Source organism: Abramis brama (genome assembly GCF_963993115.1).
Source record: "Abramis brama genome assembly, chromosome: 1".
Taxonomy (NCBI): domain Eukaryota; kingdom Metazoa; phylum Chordata; class Actinopteri; order Cypriniformes; family Leuciscidae; genus Abramis; species Abramis brama.
The window spans coordinates 56,717,352-56,742,119 of NC_139963.1; the positions used below are offsets into that span (position 1 = coordinate 56,717,352).

Consider the following 24,768-nt stretch of genomic DNA (forward strand, 5'->3'; position numbering starts at 1 on the left):
TTTGCAGTCCCAGTTAGTCGATGGGGAAGTGACTATGGGAGTGCGCCCTTCTTTGCCTGTGGAGGGAGTTGACATCATTTTGGGCAACAATTTGGCTGGTGAAAGTGTGTGGCCGGTGCTGTCTCCTTCACCAATTGTCACTCCAGTGTCTTTACCCGATCAGGGGTGTCGAGAGGTGGAGTATGCGTCTTGTGTTGTGACGCGGTCTAAGAAAAAAAATTTGTGTGATACCAGCGTACCGATTGCTCCTGGATTGTCTCTCTTGTCTAAAATTTCTCGTGCAGAGCTTGTCATTGCCCAGAGGGAAGATCTTGGGTTGAAGGGTTTGTTTGCTGCTGTTCTCCGACCAGAAGATGTGGAGAGTGCCGCAACTGGATATTTTATACATGATGAGGTGTTGTTGCGTAAGTGGCTTGCCCAGAGTGAAGAGTGTGGTGGTGAGTCACAGGTTCAAGTTGTTGTACCTGAGAAATTCAGAGATGTTGTACTCCAATTGGCTCATGGTGATATAGCTGGGCATTTAGGTGTAAAAAAGACATATGACCGAGTTTTGAGGCATTTTTATTGGCCACTATTGAAGAAAAATATCTCGCGATTTATTAAAACATGTCATATATGCCAAGTGACCGGAAAACCTAATCAACCACTGAAACCGGCCCCATTGTATCCAATACCTTCAGTAGAGCAACCTTTTGAACACCTATTCATTGATTGTGTTGGTCCGTTACCTCCCTCAAAGGCGGGAAGTAAATTTCTCTTGACTGTAATGTGTCAAAGTACGCGCTACCCAGCAGCTTATGCGATGCATAATATTACGACTCGGTCCGTTGTAAAAGCCCTGTCTCAGTTTATTTAAATTTTCGGTATCCCTAAGGTCATTCAAAGTGACCAGGGAACGAATTTTACGTCTAAGATGTTTGCGGAAATTTTAAAACAGTTGGGAGTTCAACATAACCGTTCCAGCGCGTACCATCCTTAAAGCCAGGGGGCGCTGGAACGGTTTCACCAAACGCTTAAGTCCCTTTTACGTGCGTATTGCGTTGAATTAAATCGAGATTGGGAGGAAGGACTTCCCTGGCTTTTGTTAGCTGCCAGGGAGGTTACACAGTCTAGTTTGGGTTTTAGCCCCAACGATTTAGTTTTTGGACACAAGGTGCGCGGTCCGCTTGCCGTTGTGGGAGATCAGTTAAGAGGTAAACAGCCACCAAAAAGTTTGCTTGAATATGTAAATGGTTTTAGAAGACGTTTGTTTTTGGTTGGTCAGGCAGCACGGAAAAATTTGGAAAAAGCGCAGACAAAGATGAAAAAGTTGTTTGATCGTCAGTCTGAACAACGGGTATTTAAATCTGGGGATCAGGTTTTGGCATTGTTGCCTTTAGTGGGCTCTCCGTTTTGTGCAAAATTTGTAGGACCATACACTGTTGTGCGCTCATTATCCGATCTTAATTATGAAATTGCAACCCCAGACAGAAAGAAAATAACCCAAGTTTGTCATGTAAATTTATTGAAACCTTTTTTCTCCCGCGATTGTCAAAAAACTGATGTTAAATCATCCGCGGTGGTCAGTCTTGTGACTGATGAGCAGGGTCAGTTTTTGGGGGGAGAGAAGGAGGAGGTTATGATTCTAGATGATGCTGTAATGCTTCCTCGATTAAAAAATTCTGAGACTCTAAAAGATTTAAAGAGTTTGTTGTCTCATTTATCTGTTTTGCAGCGAAAAGAGCTGTCACAGTTGATATGTGAGTTTCCATTATTATTTGGGGATGTTCCATCAAAAACCCATTTAATAGAGCACGATGTGGATGTGGGTGATGCTTCACCTATACGCCAGCGCTTTTATCGTGTCCCTTTTGAAAAACGGTTGAAGTTAGAGTCAGAGATTCAGTATATGTTGAAGAATAATATTGCAAAACCATCGTCTTCAAGTTGGGCTTCGCCGTGTTTGCTGGTTAGAAAACCGGACGGAACGTTTAGGTTTTGTACGGACTATAGAAAAATTTATAAAATCACCAAACCTGACGCTTTTCCACTCCCGAGGATGGAGGATTGCGTAGATCAAGTGGGCTCGGCGAAATATGTTAGTAAGTTTGACTTACTTAAAGGGTACTGGCAGGTGCCTTTGACACCTCGAGCACAGGAAATAACTGCGTTTATAACTTCTTCAGGGTTGTACTCTTATTCCGTTATGAGCTTCGGGTTACACAATGCTCCTGCGACATTTCAAAGATTAATGAATCGGATAGTCTTTGGTTTAGAAGGTTGCGCGGTTTATTTGGACGATGTTATAGTTTACAGCGATAGCTGGGATCAGCATGTGACACGGGTACGAGATTTATTTCGTCGTTTGATGGAGGCTAATTTGACGGTGAATTTAGCTAAATGTGACTTTGCACGAGCAACTGTTTCTTATTTGGGAAAAGAGGTGGGCCAAGGGTTGGTGCGGCCGTTGCGCGCTAAAGTGAGCGCGATAGAAAATTTCCCTATTCCAGGTACTAAAAAAGAGCTTATGAGGTTTATTGGGATGGCTAGTTACTATCGTAATTTTTGCCCCAATTTTTCATCGGTCGTTTGTCCCTTGACTAATCTTTTAAAGAACTCCGCTAAATTTGAGTGGACTTCACATTGTCAAAGGGCATTTGAGAATGTGAAGTTGCTGTTGACTGCTGCCCCTGTCTTGGCAGCGCCCCAAAGTGGTCTTCCGTTTGAGATTCAGGTTGACGCAAGTCAAGTGGGAGCAGGGGCGGTTCTTCTCCAGACTCATCATGGTGGTATCAGTCATCCAGTTAGTTATTTCTCACGCAAGTTTAATTCATATCAATTCAATTATTCTGTTATTGAGAAGGAGATGCTGGCACTGATTTGGGCACTACAACATTTTGATGTGTATGTTGGGGGAGGGTCCCCAGTTGTCATTTATTCGGATCACAATCCTTTGACATTTCTTCATTCGTTGCAGAGTCCGAGTCAACGTTTAATGAGGTGGATATTGTTCTTACAGCCTTATAATTTGACGATTAAACACATCAAGGGAATTGAGAATGTTTTGGCGGATACCCTGTCACGGGCCCCTGTGCTGGAGTGAGATTGTGGTCTCCAATTGATGTAAGTTGACCTACCTTTAATTATGTAAGATATTTATTTTGATGTGGGATATTTTTTTTTTAGGGGGGTGTGTTAGGATTGTGTTGGTTTGGGTGTTTTGGTTTCTTTCTTTTCATTGGCAGGTTCTGTGATTGAGGCGTGATTGGAGTACACCTGATGCTCGTCTTGGCTGTTATTTAACCCTAGTGCGAGAGTTTGTCGGGGCGGCTGCTCCTTTGTTGCTCGAGCAGTTTGCCAGAGCCATGCTTCAATTATGTGTTATTATGTTTTGTTGTAATAAATCTTATTTTAAAATGTGATTCCGCCGTGTCGTCTCCCTTTATGTTACATCTTTGAGCCAGGTGTAACAGGCTGCTGACTGGATGTTTTGCTGCAGCAAGTCTGGATCGGACTCCCTCACACACAAACACCACACGACAATGAGATCCAATGTTTTTTTAATCTGTAAACAAATAGAGATCATCGGTGGATCAATGGGGCATCGGCTATTACCAAAATTAAACGAAAAAAAAAATTGTAAATGAAGAAATTACTGATTACAATATTTAAATTATAATGTTCCTCGTGATAAATCACATTAATACTCTTATTACAGTTTTTCTCAATAGCTAAAACACTAAAACCCACTGGCTGAATAAAGTTCTCAGTTGCCTGAGCTCATTGTGCGGTCTGTTGTCAATACCTTAAACCATTTCACATGGTAAAACACAATTTGCAGATCTCACTTAGACTTTTCAGCAAAACTCTAAACACATTCTCATTCTCAAAACACATTCTGCACTGGTAAACACAAGAGGCAATAATCACATACAAATAACACAACCACTCAAAATTGATTTAACATTTTTCAAAAGATGTGACACAACCAATATAAGCCAGTTCAGAGAGCAAACAGGTTGTTGAAATTGGGAAGGAGAAAGTCTGAGAATGGATAGAAGAAACAATGTGAGAGGAGGAGGAGGAGGAGGAGGAGGAGGAGGAGGAGGAGGAGGAGGGCAAGAAAGGAGGAGGGACAGTATTGCTTGTGATGTCGATGAAGTGCTCTGGCCTGACCCAGCCCAAAGACAAGAAGAAGCACTGATCACGTTTACTCCTTTGATTTTTGTCCCTGTTAGTATTGTATACTGTAGTACAGTGCATTGTAGGCTGTTTACTGTACAATGAACAAATTGTATGGCCCTGAACATTGTGCTTTCCATTTGTTAACAGCACTGACTGCTCAATAGATTTTGACTGGTTGCAGGTTCATATCAACAAAGAACAAGAGTATCATAGAGACAAAGGACACGTTTGTGAGATGCAGGGTACAGTACTGTAGAAATAGGGCACAAGGAGGAGGAAAAAAAATTGCAGAGGGCAAAGCAAGAGTAGTCATTTCTGAACAATTTTGAGCTACTATAATGGAACATGTTTACGTTCATCAAAAGACAATGATGGAAAAATATGAAATTTGTTTTGAGATTAAAAATGTACTTCTCCCTGAGAACTATTATGTTTCGAACAATGTGTTTTCTATTTTTTGGTGTATTGTTTACTGACTGCTTGATAGTGTATATCATTTTGATCACTTTGTTTATGATTTGAGAGCGGTGTTTGATTTTGAACACATGGTAAAACTGTTTTGATGTGAAAGTTTAATTTTGCAAGAGGAGTCAGAGGTTTTGTAAATAGTGCTTGAAGATGAGGTTTTGTGTTTAATATTTTCAGAAAATGGAGCAAGGTTTCAGAAAATGTGTTTTAGCAATTGAGAAAAACTGTAATACACTACAATACAGAGGTGGGAGTAAGTCACACATGAACAAGTCACAAGTCTCAAGTCTTAACCTTTAAGTCTCAAGCAAGTCCAAGTCAATTTTGTGAAAAGCAAGTCAAGTCAAGTCAAGTCACTGCTTTATGTCAAGCAAGTCAAGTCAAGTCGTAGCTTGGGTCACAAGTCACTGGCAAGTCATACAAACGTTTGATGATTTCACTGAATTTATATATTAAAATAAGTTAAAACTACATAAGTTGTGGACTATGGTTTTATTTGAAACATTTTTTTTAAATATGCATTTCCACATGCGGAGTGGTTAAAAATCTAAAAAAGATAAAAGAAATAAAATTTCAAACTACATAGCCTAAAATGTAAATGTAATTGAAATTAGGCCAACATTAAAGCATGAAAAATAAATATGCCTCAAACATTGCAGTAGACCATTAAAATATATTAAATAATTCACAATTCAAGTATAATTGTTCCTATGCCACCAAATGGCATTCTTCAAACTGGCATCCCCTTTATGGAACATGAACACATCCTTAACAACAAGTTAGATCTTTCCTTTTTAACAAACGAATAACAAGAAAAAAAAAAACAGTAATAATTTAATTGACACAAAACTTACACCTGTCAATCAGGTGGATTGACTATTGTACATTATTAATCTGTGTGAGTGACTGATTTATTAATATTTGTGAATGATGTGTGTGCATGTGTACACAGCAAAAACTCCAGTGTTAAATTAACACTCCTGGGAGTGTATACGAGTCCACACTCAAGAGTGTAAAAGTGTTAAAATATGAGTGTTAAATTAACACTCAAGAGTGTTAAAGTTAATGAGATAATTAAGTGATTAATTTAGTGATGATTGAGCATTATTGAAGACACCTGATTATAACAAGCAGAATCACTGAAGGAGAAAATCACAAATTGTAAGTTACCATTATGGCGATTTGTGTTTGCTTTAGTTGGGCTCTTGACCCTTTTATGTTTACTTTAAATTTTGTTTGTCTGCTGTTATTGATTTATAACAGTCAAATGAACAAAGAAAAGTGTGATCTGATAGTGTTGGTTATGTTTTGACATGTTGTGAACCTTAAAAACGAAATTTATTGAGGTATCTTAACTTGATAATTACAGCAGCTCTGCGATTCTACAGCATATGATTATCAGTATTTTTCATATAATTCAAAATATTTAATAAACATTGTTCTGATCAAAACACTTTCAAATTAATTTATTTAGAAACACAGATATCAATAATCAGCCTGTGAATCTCAACAATGGTGACAATAATAAAGCATGTTGCAGTGGCTGCCACCAATCACAACTCATTAATGGCTCCCATCATGCATTGCGGTATGAATAAATTATGATCTGAATTGTCTATGTAATTTACTTTTCCTAATTGAATATTCTGCTCGTCACCATTGTTGAGATGCATAGACTGAATCTTGACGTCTGTGTGTGCCTAAAAGAAAGATTTTTTTATCTTTTTTTTTTTCAAAACAACTTTTAAGAAATCCTTTGTATTATATCTAAAATTCTGGATATTTATGCAGAATCACAGTTATGCTGTAATCAACAACATAAATCTAAGTCAGAAAGAAGGATCTTAATGAGTTCAGTGATCAAGTTCAAAATATGATTGTCATAATATAACCAACACCATCAGATCACTTTTTTTGCTTTGTTCATCTGGCAGTTATAACTCAGATACAACAGTCAGACAAAATTTAAAGTAAACATATATGGGTCAAGAGTCCAACTAAAGCAAACACAAATCGCCATAATGGTAACTTACAATTTGTGATTTTCTCCTTCAGTGATTCTGCTTGTTATCATCAGGTGTCTTCAATAATGTTCAATCATCAGTCAATTAATCACTTAATTATCTCATTAACTTTAACACTCTTGAGTGTTAATTTAACACTCATATTTTAACACTTTACACTCTTGAGTGTGGACTCGTATACACTCCCAGGAGTGTTAATTTAACACTGGAGTTTTTGCTGTGTACACATGCACACACATCATTTACAAATATTAATAAATCAGTCACTCACACAGATTAATAATGTACAATAGTCAATCCACCTGATTGACAGGTGTAAGTTTTGTGTCAATTAAATTATTACTGTTTTTTTTTTCTTGTTATTCTTTTGTTAAAAAGGAAATATCTAACTTGTTGTTAAGGATGTGTTCATGTTCCATAAAGGGGATGCCAGTTTGAAGAATGCCATTTGGTGGCATAGGAACAATTATACTTGAATTGTGAATTATTTAATATCTTTTAATGGTCTACTGCAATGTTTGAGGCATATTTATTTTTCATGCTTTAATGTTGGCCTAATTTCAATTACATTTACATTTTAGGCATGTAGTTTGAAATTTTATTTCTTTTTTCTTTTTTAGATTTTTAACCACTCAGCATGTGGAAATGCATATTATTTAAAAAAATGTTTCAAATAAAACCATAGTCCACAACTTATGTAGTTTTAACTTATTTTAATATATAAATTCAGTGAAATCATCAAACGTTTGTATGACTTGCCAGTGACTTGTGACCCAAGCTACGACTTGACTTGACTTGCTTGACATAAAGCAGTGACTTGACTTGACTTGACTTGCTTTTCACAAAATTGACTTGGACTTGCTTGAGACTTGAAGGTTAAGACTTGAGACTTGTGACTTGTTCATGTGTGACTTACTCCCACCTCTGCTACAATATTGTATAATACATTACAACTAATGTATTACTACAATATTTTATATAGATTGCATTACCATATGCTCTAATTCAGATATGTATACGTTTTAACATACTATAAAGAAATAAAAAAATCAATAATAATACCATTTACCAATCACAGTAGGCTACACATATATCCAAAAGAAAAATTCAACATGTATTTAGCAGCAGGCCGTGACGCAGGGCATCAATCAATGAATCTGTGAATCTGATTCGTTCCCCTTATAACACTCTTCATACAATACATATTATTAGCAGTCAACCGGATCTCTTACCTGTAAACAAACAAACAACATACTAGGGCTGGGCGATTTAAATCGCGATATTGGTATGCGCATCTCGTCAGTAAAGCCGGTTCCTTGATTAGTAGTAAATCGCCATCACCTGCTTTCAGATGAAGCGGCATTTAGGGCTGAGGAGATAATTAAGTGATTAATTTAGTGATGATTGAGCATTATTGAAGACACCTGATGTTAACAAGCAGAATCACTGAAGAAGAAAATCACAAATTGTAAGTTACCATTGTGGTGATGGGTGTTTGCTTTAGTTGGGCTCTAGACCATTATATGTTTACTTTAATATTTACTGTTGTTCGTCTGCTGTTAATGTTTTATAACAATTAACTGAACAAAGTAAAATGTTATCTTATAGTGTTGGTTATATTTTTACATAATCATGCTGTGATCTGAAAAGAGAAACATATTAAGATAGTTTGGTTTAACTTGTTAGCTGCAGTTTAGTGATTCTTTAACCTATGATTATCAGTACTTTACTTATAATTCAAAATATTTAATAAACATTGTTCTGATCAAAAAGACATTCAGACATACTTATTCAAAACAGAGATATCAATAATCAGCCTGTGCATCTCAACAATGGTGACAATAATAAAGCATGTTGCAGTGGCTGCCACCAATCACAACTCATTAATGGCTCCCATCATGCATTGCGGTATGAATAAATTATGATCTGAATTGTCTATGTAATTTACTTTTCCTCATTGAATATTCTGCTCCTCACCATTGTTGAGATGCATAGACTGAATCTTGACATCTGTGTGTGCCTTAAAGAAAGATTTTTTTTAAACAACTTTTAAGAAATCCTTTATATTATATCAAAAAATTCTGGCCATTTATTCAGATTCACAGTTATGATGTTACCAACAACATAAATCGAAGTCAGAAAGAAGGATTTTAATGAGTTCAGTGATCAAGTTCAAATGATGATTGTCATAATATAACCAACACCATCAGATCACTTTTTATTCTTTGTTCAACTGGCAGTTTTAACTCAGATACAACCACCAAACAAAATCTAAAGCAAACTACATATAAAAGGGTCAGAGCCCAACTAAAGCAACTACCCATCACAATAATGGTAACTTACAATTTGCGATTTTCTCCTTCAGCGATTCTACTTGTTAACATCAGGTGTCTTCAATAATGTTCAATCATCACTAAATTAATCACTTAGTTATCTCATTAACTTAAACACTCTTGAGTGTGGACTCATACACTCCCAGGAGTGTTAATTTAACACCGCTAATTTACTGGAGGTTTTGCTGTGTACAAAGAGCCGTAGTTAACTGACAAGCTGAGCCATATCGCATTAAATATCGCTGGCGATACGTCCGCGATATTGATGTGATTTGGCTCAGCTTGTCAGTTAACTACGGCTCTTTGTAGTAAATGCCGCTCCATCTGAAAGCAGGTGATGGTGATTTACTACTAATCAAGGAACCGGCTTTACTGACGAGATGCGCATAACAATATCGCGATTTAAATCGCCCAGCCCTAGTTACCTCTGCTTTGTTCTCTGACTCTGACTGTTTGCTGCCTGCCCTGATCTTCTGCCTGGTACTGTTGTTACGATTTAGCTCTGTCTACACTGCTATGTCTGCTGGTTTTGACCCTTGCCTGTTTGACTACTCTGCTCAATAAATTAAGCTGCAAATGGATCTCTCTGACTCGGATGATTCACAACAATACCTTTAGTATAAACCAGAGGTGGGAGTAAGTCACACATGAACAAGTCACAAGTCTCAAGTCTTAACCTTCAAGTCTCAAGCAAGTCCAAGTCAATTTTGTGAAAAGCAAGTCAAGTCAAGTCAAGTCACTGCTTTATGTCAAGCAAGTCAAGTCAAGTCGTAGCTTGGGTCACAAGTCACTGGCAAGTCATACAAACGTTTGATGATTTCACTGAATTTATATATTAAAATAAGTTAAAACTACATAAGTTGTGGACTATGGTTTTATTTGAAACATTTTTTTAAATAATATGCATTTCCACATGCTGAGTGGTTAAAAATCTAAAAAAGAAAAAAGAAATAAAATTTCAAACTACATGCCTAAAATGTAAATGTAATTGAAATTAGGCCAACATTAAAGCATGAAAAATAAATATGCCTCAAACATTGCAGTAGACCATTAAAAGATATTAAATAATTCACAATTCAAGTATAATTGTTCCTATGCCACCAAATGGCATTCTTCAAACTGGAATCCCCTTTATGGAACATGAACACATCCTTAACAACAAGTTAGATCTTTCCTTTTTAACAAAAGAATAACAAGAAAAAAAAAAAACAGTAATAATTTATTTGACACAAAACTTACACCTGTCAATCAGGCGGATTGACTATTGTACATTATTAATCTGTGTGAGTGACTGATTTATTAATATTTGTGAATGATGTGTGTGCATGTGTACACAGCAAAAACTCCAGTGTTAAATTAACACTCCTGGGAGTGTATACGAGTCCACACTCAAGAGTGTAAAAGTGTTAAAATATGAGTGTTAAATTAACACTCAAGAGTGTTAAAGTTAATGAGATAATTAAGTGATTAATTGAGTGATGATTGAACATTATTGAAGACACCTGATGATAACAAGCAGAATCACTGAAGGAGAAAATCACAAATTGTAAGTTACCATTATGGCGATTTGTGTTTGCTTTAGTTGGACTCTTGACCCATATATGTTTACTTTAAATTTTGTCTGACTGTTGTATCTGAGTTATAACTGCCAGATGAACAAAGCAAAAAAGTGATCTGATGGTGTTGGTTATATTATGACAATCATCATTTGAACTTGATCACTGAGCTCATTAAGATCCTTCTTTCTGACTTAGATTTATGTTGTTGATTACAGCATAACTGTGATTCTGCATAAATATCCAGAATTTTAGAAATAATACTAAGGATTTCTTAAAAGTTGTTTTGAAAAAAAAAAGATAAAAAAATCTTTCTTTTAGGCACACACAGACGTCAAGATTCAGTCTATGCATCTCAACAATGGTGACGAGCAGAATATTCAATTAGGAAAAGTAAATTACATAGACAATTCAGATCATAATTTATTCATACCGCAATGCATGATGGGAGCCATTAATGAGTTGTGATTGGTGGCAGCCACTGCAACATATGCTTTATTATTGTCACCATTGTTGAGATTCACAGGCTGATTATTGATATCTGTGTTTCTAAATAAATTAATTTGAAAGTGTTTTGATCAGAACAATGTTTATTAAATATTTTGAATTATATGAAAAATACTGATAATCATATGCTGTAGAATCGCAGAGCTGCTGTAATTATCAAGTTAAGATACCTCAATAAATTTCGTTTTTAAGGTTCACAACATGATTATGTCAAAACATAACCAACACTATCAGATCACACTTTTCTTTGTTCATTTGACTGTTATAAATCAATAACAGCAGACAAACAAAACTTTAAGTAAACATATATGGGTCAAGAGTCCAACTAAAGCAAACACAAATCGCCATAATGGTAACTTACAATTTGTGATTTTCTCCTTCAGTGATTCTGCTTGTTATAATCAGGTGTCTTCAATAATGCTCAATCATCACTCAATTAATCACTTAATTATCTCATTAACTTTAACACTCTTGAGTGTTAATTTAACACTCATATTTTAACACTTTTACACTCTTGAGTGTGGACTCGTATACACTCCCAGGAGTGTTAATTTAACACTGGAGTTTTTGCTGTGTACACATGCACACACATCATTCACAAATATTAATAAATCAGTCACTCACACAGATTAATAATGTACAATAGTCAATCCACCTGATTGACAGGTGTAAGTTTTGTGTCAATTAAATTATTACTGTTTTTTTTTTTCTTGTTATTCTTTTGTTAAAAAGGAAATATCTAACTTGTTGTTAAGGATGTGTTCATGTTCCATAAAGGGGATGCCAGTTTGAAGAATGCCATTTGGTGGCATAGGAACAATTATACTTGAATTGTGAATTATTTAATATCTTTTAATGGTCTACTGCAATGTTTGAGGCATATTTATTTTTCATGCTTTAATGTTGGCCTAATTTCAATTACATTTACATTTTAGGCTATGTAGTTTGAAATTTTATTTCTTTTATCTTTTTTAGATTTTTAACCACTCAGCATGTGGAAATGCATATTTAAAAAAAATGTTTCAAATAAAACCATAGTCCACAACTTATGTAGTTTTAACTTATTTTAATATATAAATTCAGTGAAATCATCAAACGTTTGTATGACTTGCCAATGACTTGTGACCCAAGCTACGACTTGACTTGACTTGCTTGACATAAAGCAGTGACTTGACTTGACTTGACTTGCTTTTCACAAAATTGACTTGGACTTGCTTGAGACGTGAAGGTTAAGACTTGAGACTTGTGACTTGTTCATGTGTGACTTACTCCCACCTCTGGTATAAACAGTAAATTAAAGAAAATAATACAATACAGAAGAGGAAAAAAACACAAAAGTCAATACAAACAATGAATAAATCACACCAGTTACACTGGTAGGGCTCCTTCGTAATACCTTCACTGTCCACCAGGCTCAAACCAACGTTCAACCTTCTGACCAAACTTGGTTAATGTCAGAAGGATGGCAATGTCAAGATCAGTATTAATGGCCAAAACGGACTGCATAAACAAGTTAAGGATGAACTTCTGGTCAGCAGCAAGGACATTCATCCTCCCCAAGTTATTCAAGTCATTTTTCATGATGGTAAGCCTTTCCAATTCCTGAGGAGGAAGAGTCCTCAACCTTTCAGAAAAAAATCTAAAATGAATGAGGCTGATGGTGTGGGCTTTAAACACCGGCTGGCTTGAACCATGGGGTGGGTAATGCATGGGATTGGCAGGGACACAACTTATGTTGAGGAAATAACCACCATCCACAAAGGCCTAGAGTAAGAGTGTGGCAGGCTGCAGCCAGGTGTAACTGGATTGTTCCTTGAATAGATTCAAAGCTTCAAGAGTGTCGAAAACAGCACAATCTGGTGTAGAGCAAAAATAAAGCAGCCAAAACTCTGTGAAAAGCTTAATCGGACGAAGCAGACACCACACATTCCCTAGATCAGTGTTTCCCAACCATGTTCTTGGAAGCACACCAACACTACACATTTTCCAACTCTTCCTAATCAATCACACTTGAATCAACTCATCAGCTCATTATTAGAGAGCCCAAGACCAGAAATATATGGGTTGCACTATTCATACAAAAATTATGAAAATTAAAAAGTATCATTATTTTTTTAAATTATGTTCAGGATGTTTTCCATATGTGCATTGGTGTGGACAGATGATGGACTCCTTATATCATTTGATTCAAGAGCTGCAGCCATTTCATTTTGGGTATGTCATCTACGGCTTGTGGGGTGCTGGTAAAATAGACAGATCATAATTTAATTTATAAATTTGTTTTAATTTTTTACTGAATTGCTAAAACACATTTCTTGAAACCATCACTCACTTTCTCAAAACCTTAAACACAAAAAACTATTTTATCTGTGCTCAAAATCAAACAATGCTTTCAGATCATACACACAAGTCAATATTATAAACACTACAGATCATTTGTTAGACATTACATTAAAAAAAAAAAAAAAATTTGAATGTCCAAAGCATGTTGCTACAGAATTTTTTTTTTTATTGTAACAAAGTAAATTATTTTGTAAGCATGTAAAGAAGTTTAGTAATGACAGCTTACAGTAGTCGGGTGAATAAATACTGTATGCACTGCAAGTATAGTATTGTATTGAATATTGTATAGTAAGCCTATTGAATGTATGTATATTCAACACTTGCATACTGTAAAAATACAGTGACCCAACTGCAAAAGCCAAAAAGGTTACAGTACAAAACTCTAATGAAAGCATGTTATAGTCACTCAGAAGAGTTCAGAATCAAGGTCAGAGAGATATTCTATTCTGCTTCAGCATCATGTCTTCATGTCGGTCCGGCCTTGTATTATGTACAATTGCTTTGGTCTCATCATTAGAAATAATGAAAAAAAATATTTTGAGTCGCTGTGTGTAAACGATGACAACTGTGTTGTAGGTGTTTTAAAATTTTGCCTGCCTGTGTTTAGCGCTTTTAAACATAAGTGCATCACAGTGTGAAATGTGAGTGAGAATGTGTTTAGAGTTTTGTAAAAAAGAGTGCATGAGATTTGCAAACAGTGTTTTAACTGCCTGAACTTGTTTACTGTTTTACAGAAAGAGTGATTTATTTGACGAATTGGTTTAGGCTATTGAGAATTTAGTTCAGAGAATGGGGTTTAGTGTTTTAGCAATTCAGAAAAACTGTAAACACAAACATGTGTTCCTAGAAATCAAATGACATATAAGAAAGCAGACATCCCAAGTCTCCCGGAAGTTCAGGGAGTCTCCCGCATATTGATAGCGGCTCCCTGATGTAGTATACTTAAATAACATGAGGAAACGTTTGTCAGTTCGTGAATCTTTACTGAACAAAGCAACATCGACGTACATCTAGCTCAGTCAACACCCGTGAACATACTGGCCAAAAACACATATATCCCCCCAACAGCCACGCCCTCCCCAGGCTCTTAGCCTCTTAAAGGAACCTCACTATTTCCATAGTCAGTCAATACATTACACCCCTTTTCCCCAGTCCACAAAGTCTGAAAATCTTCTTGGAGGGCGATGCTCTCTTACAGGGTACCTCCGAGAATGAGGGGAACCAGACACGCCCTCAATTCCAGCTCCAGTAAGGTCAACATCAGGGTTTCCCACATCTAACGCAGGCGGCGGTAACTCAAGCATTTCAGCCCCTGGGAACTCAGGTGGATGGTCAGTATAGCCATCCGGCTCAGGCCTTGATTGGTCGGACAAGGGTGCCGTCCTGTCCAGCAGCTGATCAACATGTCGTCTGTGCATTTGCCCATCACCCGCTCTGACCTTGTATGACAGGGGACCTGTGACATCCACAATGATTCCAGGCATCCACTTAGAATCTCTGGAGTAGCTTCTCATGTACACCAAGTCCTTAGGTTTAAACTCTCTGACTGTGCCAGGGCATTTTTCAGCATTCAGCTCCTGTCTGCGAAGCATATCACCATCATGATCAGGGTGCAGACGATCCAGTGCAGTGGTGAGTCGCCGATTCATGAGCAGCTCAGCAGGACTTTTCCCAGTTGATGAATTGGGTGTGACGTGCTGTGACAACAAGAAACGAGCGAGTCTGGTCTGCCACTCGCCCTTGGTGATGCGAGACAGGGCCTCTTTGGTTGTCTGCACCATGCGTTCAGCTTGACCATTTGAGCTTGGGTGATAAGGTGCTGTAGTGACATGTCGAATGCCGTTGCGCTCGGCAAATTCTTGGAATTCTGCAGAGGTGAACGAAGCACCATTGTCTGACACTATAACGTCGGGCAACCCATGTGTGGCAAAAAGCAGTCTCAGTGTGTTGATGACGGCCGATGATGACATGGAACTCATCAGAGACACCTCCAGCCACTTGCTATGTGCATCAACCACTATGAGGAATATTTTGCCCTGAAAAGGGCCTGCAAAGTCAATATGCAGCCGGGACCATCTTTTTGTTGTCCACTCCCAAGGGTGAACTTTTGCCTTAGGAGGTGCATGACGTGACATCTGACAGGTTTCACATGCTTTAACAGTCTCCTCAATATCTCGGTCCATGCCTGGCCACCACACATAACTCCTTGCGAGTCCCTTCATGTGTACAATGCCCGGGTGCGCGTCATGCAACATAGCTAGTATTTCTCTCCTCGCCAAGCAGGGAACAACCACACGGCTTCCCCATAGCAAACAGTTCTTATGTGCAGAGAGTTCATGGCGGCGCAAAAGGAATGGTTTGAACCGGCTATCCATTACATCAGCCGGCCATCCATGCAGCACCCAGCACATTACTCGTGCCATGACAGAGTCCTTTAGTGTAAGGTTAGCAATTCGCTCAGCATGCATGGGTGCTTCTGGCACCATTTCAAGTAGCAACACTTCCAATGGTGGTGGTGTAACAGCACCAGATGCCGGCAAGGGTAAGCGACTCAGGGCGTCAGCATTGCCCATTTGTTTGCCCGGTCTGTAGCACAGCTCATAGTCGTAAGATCCAATGATCAAACTCCAACGCAGCATCCGTGGTGAAAGGATGGCAGGCATTGGCTTGGAATGGTGCAGGAGTCCCAGCAGGGGTTTGTGGTCTGTAAAAATCACAAAATGGCGGCCTGCGAGATATTGGTGGAACTTTCTGACTGCAAAAACAACTGCCAATACTTCCTTATCAATTTGGGCATAATTCCGCTCAGTGGTGGTCATTGTTCTGGAAGCAAAGCAAATGGGTCTCTCCTGGCCGTCACATTCCATGTGGAATAATAAAGCACCAAGCCCATAGGGTGAGGCGTCGCAAACCACTGCCAAGGGTTTCTTTTCATCATAGTGCACCAGCACTTTATCCGTTTGCAGCAACTCTTTTGCCTGAGAATAGGCCATCTTGTGCTTCGCTCCCCACTGCCACGTAGCAGACTGGTCTAGAAGGCGGTGCAGGGGTTCCAGGACGGTGGCCTTATTGGGAAGAAAACAGCTGTAAAAGTTAAGCAGCCCCAAGAATGCCTGAAGTTCTGTTTTGTTCTGTGGGGGCGGAGCATTTTGGATAGCTTCCACTTTCTCACGGGTTGGCTTGATGCCATCTTTATCCACTCTAAACCCCAAGAATTCCACTTGAGTAGCAGCAAACATGCTTTTCTCTTTTTTTAGTCGCAGCCCAGCTTCAGCGAGGCACTTCAGTACGGCTTGTAGCCGTGCGTTGTGTTCTTCCATGGTTTTGCCCGAAATCAGGATGTCATCCAGGTATGGCTGGACTCCTGGAATTCCTGCAAGCAAATTGTCCATAAATCTTTGAAATATTGAAACGGCCGTTGACACCCCAAACTGCAACCGTCGAGCCCGGAAAAGCCCACGGTGAGTGCTAATAGTCAGTAAGTCGGCCGCGTCATCATCCACTGGAAGCTGCTGATAAGCTTGTTTCAAATCAAGTTTAGTGAAAACTACTCCTCCAGCTAGCTTCGAGAACAGCTCAGATGCTGTGGGTATAGGGTACACGTCAGGCTTAACAGCTGTATTCACAGTACAGCGGTAATCACCGCAAATCCTCAAACCCCCATCTTTTTTTGCTACAGCCACTATAGGTGTGGCCCACTTTGCATGGCGAACAGGTTCAAAGATTCCTTGAGCCACCAATTTGTCCAACTCCTCGTCCAGCTGGGGCCGTAAAGCAAAAGGAACTGGGCGGGCCTTAAAGAAACGTGGAGTAATTGTGGAATCAATGTCAATAGAGATCGGAGGGGTCCGGCAAACCCCAATGTCCTGAAAAACCTCTGAATATTCAGTCAGTATTTTCTCTATGGACTGCAGCTGTACACTGTGTACTCCTTCCACTGATATTCCCAGAGCATCAAACCAGTCCCGTCCTAACAGACTAGTGCCCTGGCCCTGGATGACGAACAAAGGCAGTGTGTTTCGTGTTCCTTTGTACGTTACCTCCACAAATATTTTTCCCTTCACTTCCAAGGTTGTCTGTGACCACTGCTTAAGTATTCCATTGTTTGCATGTATTTCAGGGGGTTGGAAAGGCCACAATGAATGATAGGTATGCTCACTAATCAAGGAACATGCCGCTCCTGAATCCACTTCCATTGTGTGTGCTTGTTTGTTCAGTATAACAGTGGCCAGATATGGCCTCTGCCCCCCTCTTTCTGCTTTAGTAGTGGTGCTGTAAACAGAGTATTCATTATTTTCCTTACGTGTTATAATGTTGGTATAACGTTCTTCTGAGCTGGTTGCATCCTTGTCAGCACCATGTTTAGTCTTTGTTAAACATACACGAGATATATGCCCTCTTTTTTTACAGTAATGGCACACAGCAGTGGAAAACCTACAGCTTTGCGGGGTGTGCTGACCACCACATCGGAAGCATGGCTTGTCACGTGTAGGATTTCCATTTGAAACTGCTGTCTTATGTACTGATGCATGCGCATGGGTTGCATAATGAACATCGTCCTCCAGCCGTGATTCGTTTTGATGCTGACGAAGTAGGCGAGCATTTAACAATGCTGTTTCAGCAGCTAGTGCCTTGTCTTCTGCCTCTTTAAATGTTAGTGTAGGTTCAGCCAGCAGGCGTCGCTGTAGCGCTTCATCCAAAACCCCGCACACGATTCTATCACGCAGCATTGCTTCCAACTGATCCCCAAAAGCACAGTGCACAGACAAACGTCGAAGCTCAGCAATGTAGTTTGAAATGCTTTGATTAGGTTTCTGTTTACAATTGTGAAAGTGAAACCGTTGAACAATCTCTGATGGCGCTGGGCTGTAATGGCGTTTTAAGGCAGCAACAATGTTTGCATAAGACACAGTAGAGGGTTGCGTTGGGGCAAGCACTGAACGTAACGTGGAATACGTTTTTGCTCCACACACACTGAGCAGCACGGAGCGTTTTTTTGCATCATCCTCAATATCATTTGCATGAAAAAAACATTCCAGTCGTTCTGTGTATTCTTCAAAAGAGTTACTCGAGCATTCGTCAAACTCTTCAATACGGCCGAGTGTAGTCATGTTCGCTTCCAGATGGCAAATTATTTCACTCACTTGAAAAGTCGCACCATATGAACTTATCTGCACACAGTCGGTCCGAATCCGCTCGTCGCCAGTGTAGTATACTTAAATAACATGAGGAAACGTTTGTCAGTTCGTGAATCTTTACTGAACAAAGCAACATCGACGTACATCTAGCTCAGTCAACACCCGTGAACATACTGGCCAAAAACACATATATCCCCCCAACAGCCACGCCCTCCCCAGGCTCTTAGCCTCTTAAAGGAACCTCACTATTTCCATAGTCAGTCAATACATTACACCTGATGCCTGCAAATGAGTTGTTTTTCTGTAGTCCTGAGAACAAAACATCCTGTAGGCTAGTCCTGTACATCCTGTAGTCAGAGAATAAAACTAATTTAAAACTTTCTAAGCTCGACAGAGCTTTGTGCACTCTAAAAAACAAAACAAAACTGTAGCCTCAAAAAAATGTTTTGATGCAGCTGTTTGTATCAAACTTTTTGACTTATGACAACTTCTAATGAAATATAATTTAATGAATAATTAAGATATTACTTGTCGCTGGAATTAGCGCAGTCATTGCTCATTGAACAACATGCAGAAAAGACTACACTTCTGAACTATTTGGAAAAAAAATCTATAATTTTATTATTTATGATGGTACAGTAATCATTATAAGTAAATAATACATCTAAATATTTGAAGGCTACATGCTCTTTAAAAGTAAACATTGTTTATAAAAAAAAAAAAAAAAAAAAACAAACATTAGAAACACTTTCACTTTCTGATAAAACACTTTCACTTCCTGATAAAACATCTTAACTTTCTGTTATGTCATGTGACTTCCAGGAACAGGTATTTTGTGCCTAGAAAAGGTCTGCGCTCAGAAAGCCCTTTTAGATCTCTGGAGTTGGACAGATGATAACATACACAGAGTCATCAACGATCAGGTTTGACTTTATTTGCTTTTAATTTGGCTTAACTTTTGGAATATAGAATAACATTTATTTTGTTACCCAAGTACTTAAAATCCATCTCTCTATGATGAAAAGCTGTTTTCTTTGAGAGATGAGAGTTTTCTGGCATTCGATCATTATGAATTCAATCCATTTTGGAATAATGTTGTAACATAACAAAATGTGGAAAAAGTGAATAAAGTGCACAATATATTTATATATAGATTACTCAACTGTGGCTTGTCATAGACATCTGATCTCTGAATGTTATCAACGTGTTGTGTGGTACATCATGTAACCTATTTAATTTTTACCATTCCTTCCAGTGATATAACCAGAGATGGGCATAAATACATCAAAAAGTATGTAATTACAAATTACAAATACTTACTCATCAAATGTATTTAAATAAAATTCAGAATACTGCTGTGAGAAAAGTATTTAATTAAAAAACAAGTAATTTGTAATTTGAAAATACCAAAATACAAACAAAATTTACAGTCTTCTGTAAGTGTGGTGTTAGGTACATGTAAGAGTCTAGAATATTGCAATATTATCGTTTAGTGCAGAAGATGTGCTTTTAACGTACATGTTGCCACATACTGTCGTAATAAAAGATAATTACGCATATAACACTATATTTGTATTATATTAGATACATCCTAGTTAACGCTGTTGTGAGAGTGTTTCTAATAGCACGGATGTGACGAAGTTGACAACTTTCTCTCTTCCGACTGCCATTTTTTTACTCTTTTTGAAAGTTGTTAAAACAATGTTGTGGCGTTTTTCTTTTGCTGTTTGAACAAATTGGAACACAAAAAATATATTTAATGAAGTCTTTCATTCACTGCTATAGAAGTTTACCCAACTATGACGCCTTCCACTTCTGAGAAACCCAGAAATGTGAACAGGGTCAATAGGATGTCACATCACGTGATTTACTTGTCAAAAACTGTGATAGGCAATTTGGTAGTTATATTTGTATTTTATGTCTATGGTCCTACGGATAGTTCACCCAAAAATTAGCCCATGATTTACTCACCCTGACGTCATCCTAGGTGTATATGACTTTCTTCTTTCAGAAGAATACAATCAGAGTTATATTGAAAAATGTCCTGGCTCTTCCAAGCTTTATAATGACAGTCAATGGGTATATTTTTTTAAGTCCATCAAAGTGCCTCTATCCATCATAAAAGTGCATCTATCCATCATAAAAGTGCATCTGTCCATCATAAAAGTACATCTATCCATAATAAAAGTACATCTATCCATCATAAAAGTGCGTCTGTCCATCATAAAAGTGCATCTATCCATCATAAAAGTGCATTTATCCATCATAAAAGTGCGTCTATCCATCATAAAAGTGTGTCTATCCATCATACAAGTGCATCTATCCATCATAAAAGTGCATCTATCCATCATAAAAGTACATCTATCCAATATCAAAGTGACTCTATCCATCATAAAAGTACATCTATTCATGATAAAAGTGCATCTATCCATGATAAAAGTGCATCTATCCATCATAAAAGTGCATCTATCCATCATAAAAGTGCGTCTATCCATCATAAAAGTGTGTCTATCCATCATACAAGTGCATCTATCCATCATAAAAGTGCGTCTGTCCATCATAAAAGTGCATCTATCCATCATAAAAGTGCATTTATCCATCATAAAAGTGCGTCTATCCATCATAAAAGTGCATCTGTCCATCATAAAAGTACATCTATCCATAATAAAAGTACATCTATCCATCATAAAAGTGCATTTATCATCATAAAAGTGCGTCTATCCATCATAAAAGTGTGTCTATCCATCATACAAGTGCATCTATCCATCATAAAAGTGCATCTATCCATCATAAAAGTACATCTATCCAATATCAAAGTGACTCTATCCATCATAAAAGTACATCTATTCATGATAAAAGTGCATCTATCCATGATAAAAGTGCATCTATCCATCATAAAAGTGCATCTATCCATCATAAAAGTGCGTCTATCCATCATAAAAGTGTGTCTATCCATCATACAAGTGCATCTATCATCATAAAAGTGCGTCTATCCATCATAAAAGTGTGTCTATCCATCATACAAGTGCATCTATCCATCATAAAAGTGCATCTGTCCATCATAAATGTGCGTCTATCCATCATAAAAGTGTGTCTATCCATCATACAAGTGCATCTATCCATCATAAAAATGCATCTGTCCATCATACAAGTGCATCTATCCATCATAAAAGTGCATCTATCCATCATAAAAGTGTCTTTCCATCATAAAAGTGCATCTGTCCATCATAAAAGTGCGTCTATCCATCATAAAAGTGCATCTGTCCATCATAAAAGTGCATCTGTCCATCATAAATGTGCATCTATCCATCATAAAAGTGCATCTATCCATCATAAAAGTGTGTCTTTCCATCATAAAAGTGCATCTGTCCATCATAAAAGTGCGTCTATCCATCATAAAAGTGCATCTGTCCATCATAAAAGTGCATCTGTCCATCATAAAAGTGCATCTGTCCATCATAAATGTGCATCTATCCATCATAAAAGTGTGTCTATCCATCATAAAAGTGCATCTATCCATCATAAAAGTGTCTATCCATCATACAAGTGCATCTATCCATCATAAAAGTGCATCAGTCCATCATAAATGTGCATCTATCAGTCATAAAAGTACATCTATCCATCATAAAAGTGTGTCTATCCATTATACAAGTGCATCTATCCATCATAAAGTGCATCTGTTCATCATAAATGTGCATCTATCCATCATAAAAGTGCATCTATCCATCATAAAAGTGCATCTATCCATCATAAAAGTGCATCTGTCCATTATAAAAGTGCTCCACAGGCTATGGGGGGTTAATAAAGGCCTTCTGAAGGGAAGCGACGCATTTGTGTAAGAAAAATATCCATATTTAAAACTTTATTGACTAAAATAACTAGCTTCCGGCAGACGGCCAACGCATGTTGACTTGCGCCACAAGAGGAACACTTGACGATGTATGACGTAGGATGTAGGAGTAGCGTAAGGTTTGACGCCTCTTGCGGTTCAAACAAACAGGGCTGGCCAACAAACTCAAGCTCCTCCCACATTTCTCTTTAAAACATTCTGTTTTAGACTTCTAATTTGTGACTGGTGTTTTGTTTTGCTCTACACTGTTAGACCTTACCGGGTTTTTTTACAGTAAAATACTGGCAACACTGTTGCCAGTAATTTACTGTTAATTGTACAGTTCTTTACTGTAATCTACGGTATGTTACTGTAAAAGTGCACTAAAACTCGAGTTAACTAATTTCACTTGCAGAAACCGACTGCTTTAAATTGACCAACTGTCATTTAAATGTATTAACTAAAATTTATAAAGCATTACTAACATGAGCAAAGTTTTACTGTGAACTTATTTCATTTGAAACCACAAAAAAACTTTTGTAAATAAAGAGATTTCCACTGGACTAGCAACTACACAGTCACTGCCTTTTAAATAAAGCAACACACAGCGTATCATCAATGATTGTAGATCTTCTCCTGGACTGAAGCACAGGCTCTACTCTTCTGCACAACGGTGACCCAAAAAACAAGATTTTACAGTAAACTACTGGCAACAGTGTTGCCAGTATAAACCTGTTTTATAACTTACAGTTTATTACTGTTAAAATACATTTTGTGGGTGTGTCTTTTTTTATCTTACACTGTTAACCCTTTCAACCCCACAGGAAAATCCACACTACAAAGACTAAAAGTAACATTGAGACAGTGTTGCAGTGAGATAATTAAGAGAATATGTAAGTGATTGTCGAGCATTAGTGATGAACACCTGCTGTTAGAACAGAAAATAGAGAAACACAAGACCTACAACTGACTTCCAGCCATTACACATTATTACACTTATTATTAACCAGTATGACTTTATTTCTGTCATACATCTACAGAAGTTGTTATTGAGATGTTTAATTGAAAATGTTTGGTTTGAAGTTACCATTATAGAGATCAGTGCTTGCTTTAGTTGGGATGCTGATGCTAAAACATTAGTGTTTCTTTTGCTGCTTGAGCTGTGTTTTTGTGCAAGTCACATTTGTGCGCACACACAGTTTATGAATGATTGCGGTTATAATGATTATGATGACAAAATCATCATGTTGCCTGTTCATTCAATAAGGAAATTCATTCTCACTCATTCAGAGTTTAATCCTCAATCAAAAGTGTTACATTAGCACCACTGTGAAACCACAGCAATAAATTACAATGACTCATTTTTTTTAACACATCATGTATAAACCAAAATAAACAGAGCTACCCTGTCTTAACGAAACACAGAGATATCACAATTTAGCACATGAATCTCAACAGTGGTGGCAATATTTTTTTTATTTTATTTTTTATTCATGCAGCAGTGCATGCTGGGAGTTTTATATTGTCCTGGAACCCAGCATGCATTGCGACATGAAACTTTTGATTGTCACCATTGTTGAGATACATGTGCTGATTGTTGATGTCTGTGCGTGTCCAGGATAAGCAGGAGTTCAAAATGTTAGCACTATAGCACTATATGATTTTGAAATTCTTCAGAATATTAATATAATTATCTATTTAATTTTGTATTCACAGATATATGCTAAATATGAAACATAATCTCATATAATATATGCAGGAAAGATCAGAGTATCAGACATGTCCAGGATAATTGTGACATCATCACAAAAATAAAAAACACCTGATCATCCTCTCGACTCTTTCCTGCCATAACAAATGTGTTTTATAAACTCACTGTTACAGCAGCCAGAGAGAGATGAATGATAAGCAGTCAAGGTACAAGAGACCAACTAAAGCAAATACTAATCTCCATCATGGTGACAACAAACTTTATTATTAACTCAATCTCTGTAAATTCTCAACAAGAACTTTTGTACATGTATGAAAGAAATAATGTTAAACTGGTTTGTAAACTGGTTTCACACTCAGTGGCTGGAAGTCAGTTGTAGTTTCTGTGTTTCTCTTTTTTTCTGTTCTTGATTCTCTGTCCTTCAGTGATTCTTCTTATCAGGTGTTCATCAGTGTCTCAATTCACTCACTTCTTTTCATTCAAGTGGACTATATTAGTGAACTAATGTAGGGAATAGTGAATGAGGGTATAGGGTGTGATTGGGAAAACAGCCTCTGAGTGTCGACTTTGAGCGCTGTTAATTCACAGTATATTCCTGTAGGCTATTTTTGTTTTATACGGTATATTACTGTTTTAATGGAAAATGGTATAATATTGTCAGAATTTGGCCTTTTTTTACAGCAAGGGTTAACAGT

At 37.6% G+C, this 24,768-nt stretch overlaps 1 protein-coding gene across 1 annotated transcript in view; it reads left to right on the top strand.

Annotated features, from left to right (window-relative positions):
• Positions 1-19,383: 19,383 nt before the first annotated feature.
• LOC311074670 (interferon-induced very large GTPase 1-like) overlaps positions 19,384-24,768 on the top strand; it is a gene marked incomplete at its 3' end in the record, with an annotated part of 35,058 nt that continues 29,673 nt past the window's right edge. The window contains exons 1-2 of the mRNA XM_084101451.1: positions 19,384-19,456; positions 19,789-19,824. Of these exons, the coding sequence (XP_083957577.1) occupies positions 19,803-19,824 (22 nt within the window). The 5' untranslated portion in view covers positions 19,384-19,456; positions 19,789-19,802. The remainder of the gene's footprint in view (positions 19,457-19,788; positions 19,825-24,768) is intronic.